Here is a 12376-nt window from a genome sequence, read left to right as displayed (position 1 = left end):
CTCTCTCTCTCTCTCTCTCTCTCTCTCTCTCTCTCTCTCTCTCTCTCTCTCTCTCTCTCTCTCTCTTCCACGTTCAAATCTAACTTTCATAGTTTCATCCCCATCTCTCTCTCTCTAGGAGCTGCTTCCGAATCCCGACGGATGTCCAGTCGTCTTCCTCGCTGTCGTCGTCGTCGTCCACCATGTCCTCGATTGGCTTCTCCATCTTGATCTGGAATCGGTCCAAGCTCGCTAAACCATTACCACCGAATCACGACGATCCGACGGCCAAGGACGACGGCGACTCATCCTCCACCGTTCCTCGATCTCATCAGGTGCCAACTCCACGACCTCAACTCGGTCGAGTTACCGCCGAGTCCCACCGAGCTAAAACCACCCTCTTCAACCTCACCAAGCTCTCCTTTCGCCAGAACCTCTTCGAAGATGTCGCCGTCGAGCCGATCTCTGCCTAGATCGCGCTTTCCGGCCTCAAGGTTCGTACTCAATCAAATTTTGTATACAACTTTTTTTGTGTGTGTGAGATGAATTTGAAATTGAGTGATGGAATTGCGTACAGGAATTGGTGCTGAGAGATAATATGTTAAAGAAGATACCTGAAATTGTTTTGTTTTAGTTTCATTGTGAAATTTTGATTAGGGATCTGCAGGTTTTGATTACGCTTCGATTTTTGTTTTGAAATTGTTGTTTTGTTATGGTGATTTGGTTTGTTATGAGTTTCAGATTAGGTGGATTTTCGGGTTGAGTAATTCAAGTGGTGTTTTGTTTGGATGAATGGATTATGAATTTGTGATTATGGATTAACGGTTCATTCCTTTGATTTGATTACTAATTGTTGAATTTGGATTTGGATTCAGGGTCATACTGGCCCCAATAGTTCTCTGAGAAACCATATATTCCCCCTATATATCATCCAATAGGAGATCCTACTGACCCAAATAGGAGGTCCTACTGACCCCAATAGGTGGCCCCCAGTAGAGACCTGTTATAAGTGACTGAAACACAAGTTCAAGGGTTATACTGCCCCTAGTAGGAGGTCCTACTGACCTCAATAGGGACCTGTTATAAGTGACTGAAGCACACAGTTAAGTTTAACGGTCCTACTGCCCCCAGTAGGAGGTCCTACTGACCCCAATTGACCCTCCGACAAACCCCCTACTGCCCCTAGTAAACCCCATACTGCCCCTAGTAGACCCCCGAACATACCTCATGCATATTGTCTCCAAAAGACCCCCATACTGGCCCCTAATATACCCCCCGACAGACCCCCTACTGCTCCCAATAGACCCCTATTGCCCCCAATAAATCCTCTAACTTTTTTCGGAGTCCGGTCAACGGTCGTCGGAGCCCGGTCAACGGTCGTTGGAGCCCGGTCAACAGTCGTCAGAGTCCAGTCAATGGCCCCCAGAGCCCAGTCAACATCATTGGTCGTGGGAATCCGGTCATAGAAACTTTATTTTATAATAGACTCTTATAATGATCTATTGTAGTTTATTTAATTCATTAAAGGTATAATTGTCTTTTTGCTGTTTAAGTTGGCTCTTGGGAATTTTAAAATTTGATTTTGTTAGTGGGAATAAAATTCTTAAAATTAAGACTAGTGCGCATTGTCTCAAAAAAAAATTGAAAAAAAGAAGAAAAGGGTTGTTGCGTAAATAAAAATGAAGGAAAAGAGGTGCTGCCATGGGAATTAAGAAGAATATTCAAGGTGATTAGAGATCACCCACGTGCATGCATGAATATTGCCTTTCAAAAAGGGTCAGAAGATTAGTCCCAAAATAATTTAAACCAAGGTAATAACTCAATCAATTTTTTATGTGTCGAAAGGTCTCTTCAAAGTGATTTAGGGAGCAATTTAGTTTTGCTGGCCAACCTAGAAATCCATGGGAGCATCAGAATATCAAACGAAAAGAACTGAAGAAAAAAAAAGGTACGTAGAGTACCTTAGGTTTTGTTGTTGTCCTATCAAGGCCAAGGGTCTTCTCCGCCGGCAACTTGAGAGCAATTCAATTGTGTTCTGTGATCTGCGATAAAAATAAATAAATAAATAAAACTAATACCAGAAGGATAGGTGATTTAGAGTTTTAGACGAAGCCGACACAGTCAAATCAAGAGGAAAAAAAAGCATGAAACATCACAGTAACAGCGACGAGAACCTAACTTGAGGCAGTCGATATGGGGATGGATGTGTTCAAACTTGGAACCCTAATTTATATTGAAGCCTTAGGTATTGCTACACCAGTAATTACCTAGTTGAGACTAGAAAATTATGGAGGGAATCAAAGATTTCCAACCATATAGCCTCAAATTATTTGGTGACCGAAATCATTTATTGTGGAAAATCTTGCAAACAATCAATCAAATCGAGAAAGTAATATATCCAAGATTTATTTCCATTTACATTCGGTGTTTGGAAATCTCTGCCGAATTAAATAAAATATGTAGGGATCCTTGCAAATTTAAGGAATCTCTACAAGTTTAGATATCCTGTAAATTTTAAGGAATGCCCATATATATAGGGAATCCTCGCAAATTTAGGAGTCCCTACAAATTCGGGATTCCTACAAATTTAAATGAATTCCCACATACATTGAAGCCCAAGAAGTTGGCCCAGAATCGTCCACGTCAAAAATTTGGGCTTCAAGCTGCACCTACGACACATGAAGGCAACACGACTGCTGTGCACCTTAAAGTGGGGGCATTTCTAGACGCATAAAATTTAATGAGAATAATAATCATTAGATTATTCATACGATGCATGGTCCCGACAAATTGCATACATGGCTCGTGAGTTGGAAAAGTTGAAAAGTTTTTGAAAAAGACATGTGGCGACGTGTGAATGGTCGGTCGACAACAAAAATCATCAATCCCGACTAAAATCAAATATTAAATGTCAATCGATAATTAAATTTCAATCAAATTCAATTGATTATCGAAAAGGATGTCGAACATTTAATCAAATTGGCAAAATACCTTATCGGTCATAATCGAATCAATAAATAAATATCAATTGATTTAATTATGTTAATAATTATAATTAGATCAATCAATCAAAACTGATTGATTTAATTATACCGTTAAGGAAATATAATTAAAACGATGTCTTCAAAACATTCCATAAACAGAGGAACGTTGACACTATAAATACCCCATTTCATATCAAAAAGAGCTCAGAATTCTCTCAAAACCCTTGAAGAATCATCAAGTTGCCAAATAGCTGATTCTTCATCAACCTCAAGCCTATAAGTTGTCAAATCCTGAAGAGTCACAAAGTTGCCAAATAGCCGACATCTTCACCAACTACAAGACGAAGAGCAACCACCACGTGGAACTGCTCGTGGCCCAAACCTGATCAACGTCAAGCCTCTATGGCCCTTGGTCAACTTCTTTATACAAATCGTCAATACGATAAAAAGTTTAAACTACAACAGTGCAATTTAAGATCAAGTTCTCGTCACCCTTGGATCAAATCAACGTCGGAGATCAAATCAGAGGACATTCTTGTTAAAAGAATACTCAGAGATTGTAACCCGTAAATTCAATCAATACAAATATATTATTTTATACACGTGTCTTTCTGTTATTCGTTACAGGAATTTTCGTGTTTACATATGTATAATCTCAAAAACCTCAATTTTTCGATGCACATTTGTAAAGATATAAGAGTAGTTGATATAACACTGTTAGTTGTGGCATGTCCAACTACATAGTTTTCGTGAAGGCTATTGTTATTTTTAGTTTAATGTAGTATCATGATCTTGGACGGTTAAATATTATACAATCTCGTTAAAAGTATTCCATTGTAATATTAGGTTCATCCACCGTGTTCTTTCCCTGCGGTCAGCCTATGAAGCTGCTCAAATTAGTTATATGTGCTAGTCAAGTAAAGAATAAGAATGGTACAACCAATTTTTGACTTACCTAATTTATGCTTCACAAATTTGTTCATAACCATATGGCATTATGGCATATGCACACAACGTGTTTCTTTAAAAGACCACAACCACCAATGTGAACAAGCATTACGTTTAAGTAATGTCACATATAAAAACCACAACTCACATGTGAGAGTGACAAATCAAGTTCCATTAACAACCAAGATTTGGTCTCATAACTCTCATTACCTTCCATAAAATAGTAATCTGACTATTCAATCTAGGGATCCCGAGTCAACTCACTCATGTAAGATTTTACCTTGTAATTTACTAGTTTGACGTTGACCGAGGCTAAGGAAGACGTGAACTAGCCCTCACTGGTCGTAGGGTCAAAGGAAGAGAATCTAAAAGCCATCTTCATGATTTTCATTCTTCAAAGACTTTCAAAGCCTTCGTCAAAAGTTTGATCGCAACTTCCACTTTCATCAGTTCATGTTCTTGTGTAAAATACCCAGCTAGTTCTCAACAACCACACTCATCCTCAAACACCCGGAACTTTACTTACCATTACATTACAAACTAGACGCCCCCTGTGGTTCTTAAACTTTCCCTACCAAAAAGAAAAGTCGAGTTTCTAGCTTTGCTTCAATTCTTCGTTTAGTATAAATACTAATGTTGTAAAACGGTTATATATACAGATGAAATGCACATGATGTCTAATTTTCACATCATTATTAAATGCAGTAAAATGTATGTTCTTATATTATAGGTTGTTTACATCGGTTCATAAACGGTCTTTTCGAAAATACGAATTAATGTTCAATTAACTACTTAAAGTGATCATGATCATGTAAACACTACTGATGTTATTTCCATAATAAATTTTGGTAAAATCTGTAAAATGGATAAATGGCTTATACTATCTCCACGTATGAAGTTTGTTCTATATATAATTGCAGCCCAACACTCCACATGCTGAGCAAGTCTGCTGCATTCTCCTCATTATACTTCAAATGGGTCCTCTGCGTCTCCATATATAATTAAACACACACACGCCTTACTTACGGTAATACCATAATATCATCTACCTCCCGTTTGAAAAAAGAGACCGACTCGGTTGTTCTCACCGGGAAGCAAATTAACAAAAACCCCTTCATCTCTTTTATATTAGTTTCATTGTGTCACAGGGATTTGGTCTTATTATATAAGAGCCTAGACACTGCTTGGTTGTTTGATTACTCAAAAAATGGGGAGTCCTGCTGCAAGGAAGGTCCTTCTCACTTCCAATGGGGATGAAATCTCATCCAACATAGCCTTACAATTGGCCCAACGCGGTTGCAGGTTAGTTAATCTCTCAAGTTCCTTGCTTTTTAGTTTTTACCCGTCTCCAATGTGAAATTCTGAATCTGGGTTTTGGTTATTCTGGGTGCATTTTATGATGAAGCACACAAATGGGTTGATGAAGTGTGTTGTCTTTTTGGTGTTTTAGGTTGGTTTTGATGGGAAAAGAGAGCTCTTTGAGGAGTGTTGCAGAGAAAATAAGGGGGTCACTGGAAGGTGTGGTGTCTATAGAGGTGGTTGGTGTGGATATGGAGGAGGAGAGAGGAGCAGTTTTTGATGAGGCTGTGGATAAGGCTTGTGAAATCTTGGGTAGTTTGGATGCCTTTGTGCATTGCTATGCCAATGAAGGTACACCATTCTCTTTCGGTTTTGGCCCTGTTGGTAGTTCTGTGCTCAAATTGTTCCAAGATTTTGGAACCTAGATTCTGGGTGGATATGACCTTTAACCACATGGTTTTATGCACTGCCAAATTTATCACTGTTCTTTTTTTCGACTAACCTGGTATCACTGTTCTTTGAACTTTTAACAGTCGTCCTAAATACCACTTTCTGTCTTTCTGGGCTTATGTTATTCAATAAAGTTAATTAGATGGTGGTTGTCAGAGCTGAACATGCTTCCATTTGTTTAGTGTATTTATTTTTTGATCTTTGAATTGTTATATCATGATGATCAAATGAGTTGTTTGAAGGCCTGTTTACATAAAAGACAAAACTCGAAGAAACCACAGTTTTTGCATGACAAAAAGAAATGCATGATGTAGGATTGAATTGTTAAAATTGGCAAGGTCAATCAGTTTCCCCTCTGCCTATACGTTTTAAAATTCAGTACTGAAAGTGAGGCCTCTGGAAACGATCTTGTAAGTTGAAATGTAGAGGCCTTCTTCTGTGGATGCTTGTGTCATTCTTTACTTTCCATGCAGTTTTGAGCATTTCTATGTGCTGAGATTAAGGTTGATGTAATTTAGTTGGAATCAAGTTGAAAGCAAGCAAATTTATCATTTATGTTTATTTGGAACAGGCAAGATGCAAGAACATCTGCAATTATCTGAAGACAAGTTTAAAAAGATAATGAAGATAAATTTCATGTCTGCATGGTTTCTGGTAAATGCCGTTGGCAGAAGAATGCGAGATCATAAATCAGGAGGTTCCATCATATTGTTGACCTCGATTGTTGGAGCTGAAAGAGGGCTTTATACAGGAGCTGTTGCCTATGGTGCTTGTTCAGCAGCACTGCAGCAGTTAGTAAGGGTATGTTAATTGCCCTACACTCACCCAACACAGCTATTGCATATAAGTTTTGAGTATTTCAATCTTGCATATAATATACACCCTTCATATCTGTTTTATACAGTATTTTGACTTTCTCTTGGTTTACTAGCCTTGATTTTGGAAGGTCTAGATGATTGAATTTTCATCAGCGTGAGGGGAAAAGAAAATTGATTTTGTTACATTTTTGGTTATCAGAAACACCTCTTAAGTTTCTTATGTCCTGTTGGTCACATTAAGCAAGTAAGCATGAAGCATGATTGTCTGAGGTCATGAATTGCTCATCTTCCACTTGATTGATATAATATTTAATGATTAAGATTACAAGAACTTTTGCTTTAATTCCTCATATCAGTCACACGCTTTTGCTTTTGGTATATAAAGCATAAGCAGTGACCCTTTAGGCATGTAAAGCATAAGCACTGCAAGTTTCCTTAGTTTTTTAACTGGGTTGTGATGTTATCTTCAAGTCATAACTTCATTTTAATGAACCTCTGTTGTATATCTGTACAACTTTCAGTTTTATTTTGAGTTGCTTGTTGCTTATCTCTACAATTTCTAGTACATCACATCTTCATCCAATTTATATGTTCCATATTCTGTCTTCTCTTATTTGTATCTTCTATCTATAACAACCTCCTTCCCCCTGCTGTTCCTTCAGTCGTCGGCATTGGAGATTGGAAAATACCAGATCAGGGTTAATGCAATCGCACGTGGTTTGCATTTGGAAGATGAGTTTCCTAAGTCTGTGGGAATAGAGAGAGCAAAGAAGCTGGTGAAGGATGCAGTTCCGCTGGAGAGATGGCTTGATGTTAAAAATGATGTGGCTTCAAGTGTCATATATTTGGTCAGTGATGGTTCAAGGTACATGACGGGCACAACTATATTTGTTGATGGGGCACAGTCTCTCGTGAGGCCTCGAATGCGTTCTTATATGTGATTCTTGCTCCTATTATATCCTCCTAGCCATTATTAGCTACTTAGGTTTGTTCATACTTCATAGGTGAACTCATTAGCTATTCTTATATTTGTTCCTTACGAATAACAAAGTCAAGATTCAATTGCCTTTCTACAGACGATGGGACTGAAACTGATAACTGTCTTGTACTGAGATGCAAAATTTCAAAGATATTCTACAGTCTGTGCCAATTTCCAGTTTGAGTAGCATACAGCATGAAACATACATCTGTTTATGTTATGACCTTCCATTGAATTAAGTGACGCATCTTTCATCTTTCACTTTGTCAATGTTCAAAATGATCAAATGGTTGAACTCTTTCACTGATTTGTTGAATTCCCTTGCCAAAACCGATTAAACATATTACATGTAAGAAATATCCAGTACTTTGCTCAACAAGACGTATGTAAGTACGTATTGGGTAAGTTGACTTCAGGGCATTTAGAGCATTAACATACTGCACAGTAAACTTACCAATGCCCTGCCAGGTGCCAACTGCTATTAATCTGAACAGAATTATACCAATGCGCTTTGTTAGTGTAATATGCTGCACCAGGATTGAGCCAGGGCTTAAAATGACATAGACGTATATTTCATATATGTACTCCGAGTCTCAGCCTTCTTTACTCTCAGGATGATTCATATGATCATATCCATACTATTCTTCCTTTCTGCTTTTCTTCGCTGCTGCAGGAAGCTAGGATGGCCGGGTTATCGCCTTATTGGAAGTATGGTAGGGTGGTGCCGATTTTGGTGCTTGTAAGTTAAAACCAGCCATGCTAGCAAACACTCGTTTCAATGGTGCATCCGTGCTCAACGAGCTGGTTATACTATACTAGTCTTCTATACGTGCAAATTTGCACGTTTTCATCAAGTCGCCTAAAACTAAGAAATGGTTAATTTTTATTTATTTAGCGTAGTACAGTTAATCCTTGTAATCTCACTTTCTAATTTCTATCCACTACCCAAGTTTTTCTCTCCCCAATTATCTCTTCATTTTATTTTGTTTTTTATTGTGTTATGCTAACATTACTTTTATTAAGTTGCTTCAGATTATTAAAAACAATGGTTAATATAGTAAATAGCAAATCTTTACTGTATAAAGCAAACAGTCTCTAAATTACCAAATTGTGTTATGCTGATATTACTCTTATTAAGTTGCTTCAGATTATTAAAAACAAGAGTTATTATATAGAACATTGATCAATTATAATAGAAATATTTCAGTCTATATATACGTACTCTATAGTCTTTACAAAACAATTAATTCGCTTCTGGTCTTCCTGGTGCTGGCATGCATGGTTAATACCTTCCTTGAAAAGATTTAACAAACATATAGCAACTACTGGCTGCGAAGTTTCCTCGGTTTCAACTTTCAACAGATTTTATGTGGCAAAGTCATGGTTCAACAATGGCAGGCTAATTCAGAAACATGCTTAGACTTCTAACTTCTTTTTGTTTTTCTTGTGCGCTCTCTCTCTCTCTCTCTCTCTCTCTCTCTCTCTCTCTCTCTCTCTCTCTCTCTCTCTCTCTCTCTCTCTCTCTCTTATGCGAGGAAGAAGAAGAAAGAAAGAGGAAAATCCATAATACCCTTAGACGATCTAAACAACAAATTAAATCAATATGCGCTTCCTAGCTAACTGATTTGACTCGCAAGTATTAAGGCGGTTCTCAAGAGTTGTGGTTCTCTCTAGTATGAGATGAGATAGAAAAATGAAGGTTGAAGTTGGCCAAACTTATTTTGTGTTTGCATGATTCAAAATGTGTCATCTAAGAATGAATAAGAGTGACCTTCACTATTAACAAAACTGGTTAACCAGTACATGTTGCTATTTGCTAACTCTCCTCAATCTGTACAGCTAGCAGAAACTCATCATAGAGCCGCCTCCATTATTCCAACATATCGATCCCAGCCACCTCGCTACGTTTTTATTTTCTTTCTAATTACATGATCCCCAAAAGTATAAAGATAATAAAGCTCATTCAGCTATCTAGCTACTTAATTATTTTTCCTTTTCTCCTTTGAACAACTTTCGTGCCGTTTACGACACCTATCTATCTCCCTCTCTCTCAGTCTCTCTATATAAATCTCTTTATAAAGTAGAATATCTCTCTCTGGTGAAAGTGAAACCCTAATACAGAAGTCGTGGTCATTGCTGGCTAGCTCATTACCTTTGCGGCTTAGTCGCCTCCTCTTCTTCTTCTGTAAGTTTAGTCTGACATCTATTCAGCTTTGAAACATATATGGAAAACAACCAAATGTTCTTCCCCGGATCATCATCATCAGCTTCATCCTCTTCGTCAATGGCGGCTTTTTCATCACCGAATATGGGAAGCCCTCAAGTACTACTTTACAGTAGCAGCGGTACTGCCAACTATGGCGGTGATGACCGTAGTAGTTCAATTAGTCGTCACAGCCTTTTGGGATCGGCGATGGGAACAGAAAACCATGCAGCTAATGGCGGGAGACAACTTGCTGTTAAACACGATGACGACGACCATTATTCCGATGATCGTGCTGAACATCATGATCAAAGTCCGGCGGCGGCTGATAACTCATCAGGTAAGATGAAGAAGAAAACGAGAAAGCCCAAGTATGCTTTTCAGACGAGGAGCCAGGTTGATATACTTGACGATGGCTATCGCTGGAGAAAATATGGCCAAAAAGCAGTCAAAGCAAACAGATTCCCCAGGTCTGTACCTCCGTAGCTTCAAATCTTCAATATATACTTTGTTTCTTCAATGAATTATATATGCTGGATCATCATCAATCCTACATTTTCAGAGACCCCATGCCAAAAAAGAAAAATCATCGATCCAAAATTATGATTGAGGTGTTTTTGATCCATGATTTAATGCCACTCGATCACCAGATTGGCAGATTTGATTTGTTTAAGTGGTATAGATACACTGCTACATATATATTTGATGGTAGATAGATCCATGTAACTAGCTTGCTCCTTAATTATCATATATGTTAACCACGTGTGGATTTCTTTGCTAAAAGCTAGCAAGATCCTGCTTGATTTTCCACTAGGAAAAGCTAGTATTTAACATTATCAAATGAGAAATGTATTGTGGAACGAAAAATGATAATTTCTTCTAATCCATTCATACATTATAGGCATCAAGTCTATATTCCTTTAGGTAGTAGTATTTGGTAGTTTACATACACATATATCCGTATTAATTACGCATGTATGTACCCTTATAAATCTTATTGTTCTACGTACATCAATCTAGCTACAACGTCTAGTTGTCTAGTTCAGATAAATGATTCCAAGCATGTATATACATTTTGTATGTCTATGTACGGATGTGTACAACAGTAGTTAACTGTACGTATAAATAGCTAGCTGCTAGCTAAAAGCGCATGCATGTTATTAATTAACTTATTTTGCAGAAGCTACTATCGATGCACGTATGAAGGGTGCAATGTTAAGAAGCAAGTGCAAAGGTTAAGCAAGGATGAAGGCATTGTGGTAACCACCTACGAAGGGATGCACTCTCATCCAATCGACAAGCCTAATTCTGACAATTTCGAACATATCTTGTCTCAAATGCAACTCGCAAATCACACAGGCCAGCTAGGTTAGCTTGCTAGCTTTGCTTGCCACTCCCTTTGATATGGCTTCTATCTCATCTGAAGGAATTGATCGATCGAGCCAGGTTTAATTTTGTGCTGGCCTCAGAAGCCTCTGCTGCTCCAAGTTCAAATGGATATATGTAGCAGATAGAGTAGCAGTGTTTGATTTTTCTCTTTTTAATTAGCAGATGTTTGATTTCAATGAAGTAGTAAATTAAGAAGTGTGGGCAGGTTTTATATTGTTGTATGTGTAGATCGAGCATGCATGCCTTGTCGGCCCTGATGCTCTTGGCATCAATATATTGTTTGTTTAACGCAATGCAAATACTAGCGAGAATGCTAGATGCACGAGTTTCTCAAGTTCTTTGTGCTTTTTCTTCTCCCACATTAGTGTGCAAATCAGTTCCTTAATTGGTTTGATTTAGCTTAATAAGCTAAGTTCAAGGACTTCAGTCATATGATCATGTAAACAAGTATATTCATTTACGGAACTTCGTTCTCACTTTAAAAGTTGGATTTGATTTTACCATAGATGGCTGATTTTTTTTTCTTCCTTTATATCTTGGATTTAATTCATTCTCTTAAGTTTCTCTACCGATTGAATGAATTACTGTTGATGACTATATGTAGGGGCGATCTAACAGAGAAAATGCAGAACTCGTATAATTTCGGGATTCAAGGTGGTGTAAAGGAACCCCTCATTATTTTGTTGTATGGATTACCCAGTCAATACAAAATCAGTTAGTTGATCATAAGCAACTGCAATACTGTATCATATACTTTAGCTAGGAACAAATCCTAGTTTCAAAGTAAGTGACTGAACAAGTGAATGAAACCACTAATACATGATCTGGAATTAAGCAAATTTATAGATGCAAAAATACTGGGCTCTATTTTCCTGGTCCAAAAAGGATGTAATTGGGCTTAGATTAAAGGGGAAGACAAAAGTTACAATCATATAGGCTATTCTAACCGGATACAATCATACAAATTTATATATATATATTATTGGTTGGTCGACTTTTATATATACAGAAAGGATAGAGAGCGGACGTCCGCACTCTGGCTTAAAATGCGGACTTCGTCCGTTCTCTGCCGTCTCACGCCGGCGACGGCTTCTCTCCTTCCCGGACGACAACACAGGCTTCCAGGACGGTTTCTTTCCTTCCAGGACTGGCCGGCGACAAGTTTTCCGGCCGGATTGAAGCTCTGGACGGAAAACACCATGATTGATCAAGGTTGGCCGGAAAACTTGTCGCCGGCCAGTCCTGGAAGGAAAGAAGCCGTCCTGGAAGCCTATGCTGTCATCCGGGAAAGAGAGAAGCCGTCGCCGGCGTGAGACTGCAGAGAACG

General features: G+C 38.2%; 2 protein-coding genes across 2 annotated transcripts; both read left to right on the top strand.

Moving 5' to 3' along the window:
- The first annotated feature begins 4849 nt into the window (after positions 1-4849).
- On the top strand, positions 4850-7717 carry LOC101292526 (uncharacterized oxidoreductase YohF-like). Its single transcript, XM_004304480.1, has 5 exons — positions 4850-4938; positions 5060-5213; positions 5362-5561; positions 6232-6461; positions 7141-7717. The coding sequence occupies exons 2-5, from the start codon at positions 5119-5121 to the stop codon at positions 7417-7419; spliced, it is 804 nt and encodes a 267-aa protein (XP_004304528.1). The 5' UTR covers positions 4850-4938; positions 5060-5118; the 3' UTR covers positions 7420-7717.
- A 1794-nt stretch (positions 7718-9511) lies between these two features.
- On the top strand, positions 9512-11427 carry LOC101293115 (probable WRKY transcription factor 12-like). The gene is made up of 2 exons (XM_004304482.1): positions 9512-10130; positions 10841-11427. Exons 1-2 carry the CDS (start codon positions 9682-9684, stop codon positions 11031-11033), a joined length of 642 nt encoding a protein of 213 aa, XP_004304530.1. The 5' UTR covers positions 9512-9681; the 3' UTR covers positions 11034-11427.
- Positions 11428-12376: the final 949 nt, after the last annotated feature.

This window comes from Fragaria vesca, linkage group LG6 (genome assembly GCF_000184155.1).
Source record: "Fragaria vesca subsp. vesca linkage group LG6, FraVesHawaii_1.0, whole genome shotgun sequence".
Taxonomy (NCBI): domain Eukaryota; kingdom Viridiplantae; phylum Streptophyta; class Magnoliopsida; order Rosales; family Rosaceae; genus Fragaria; species Fragaria vesca.
The sequence above is the reverse complement of the archived record's forward strand: the minus strand, read 5'-3'. Positions and strand labels throughout refer to the sequence as shown.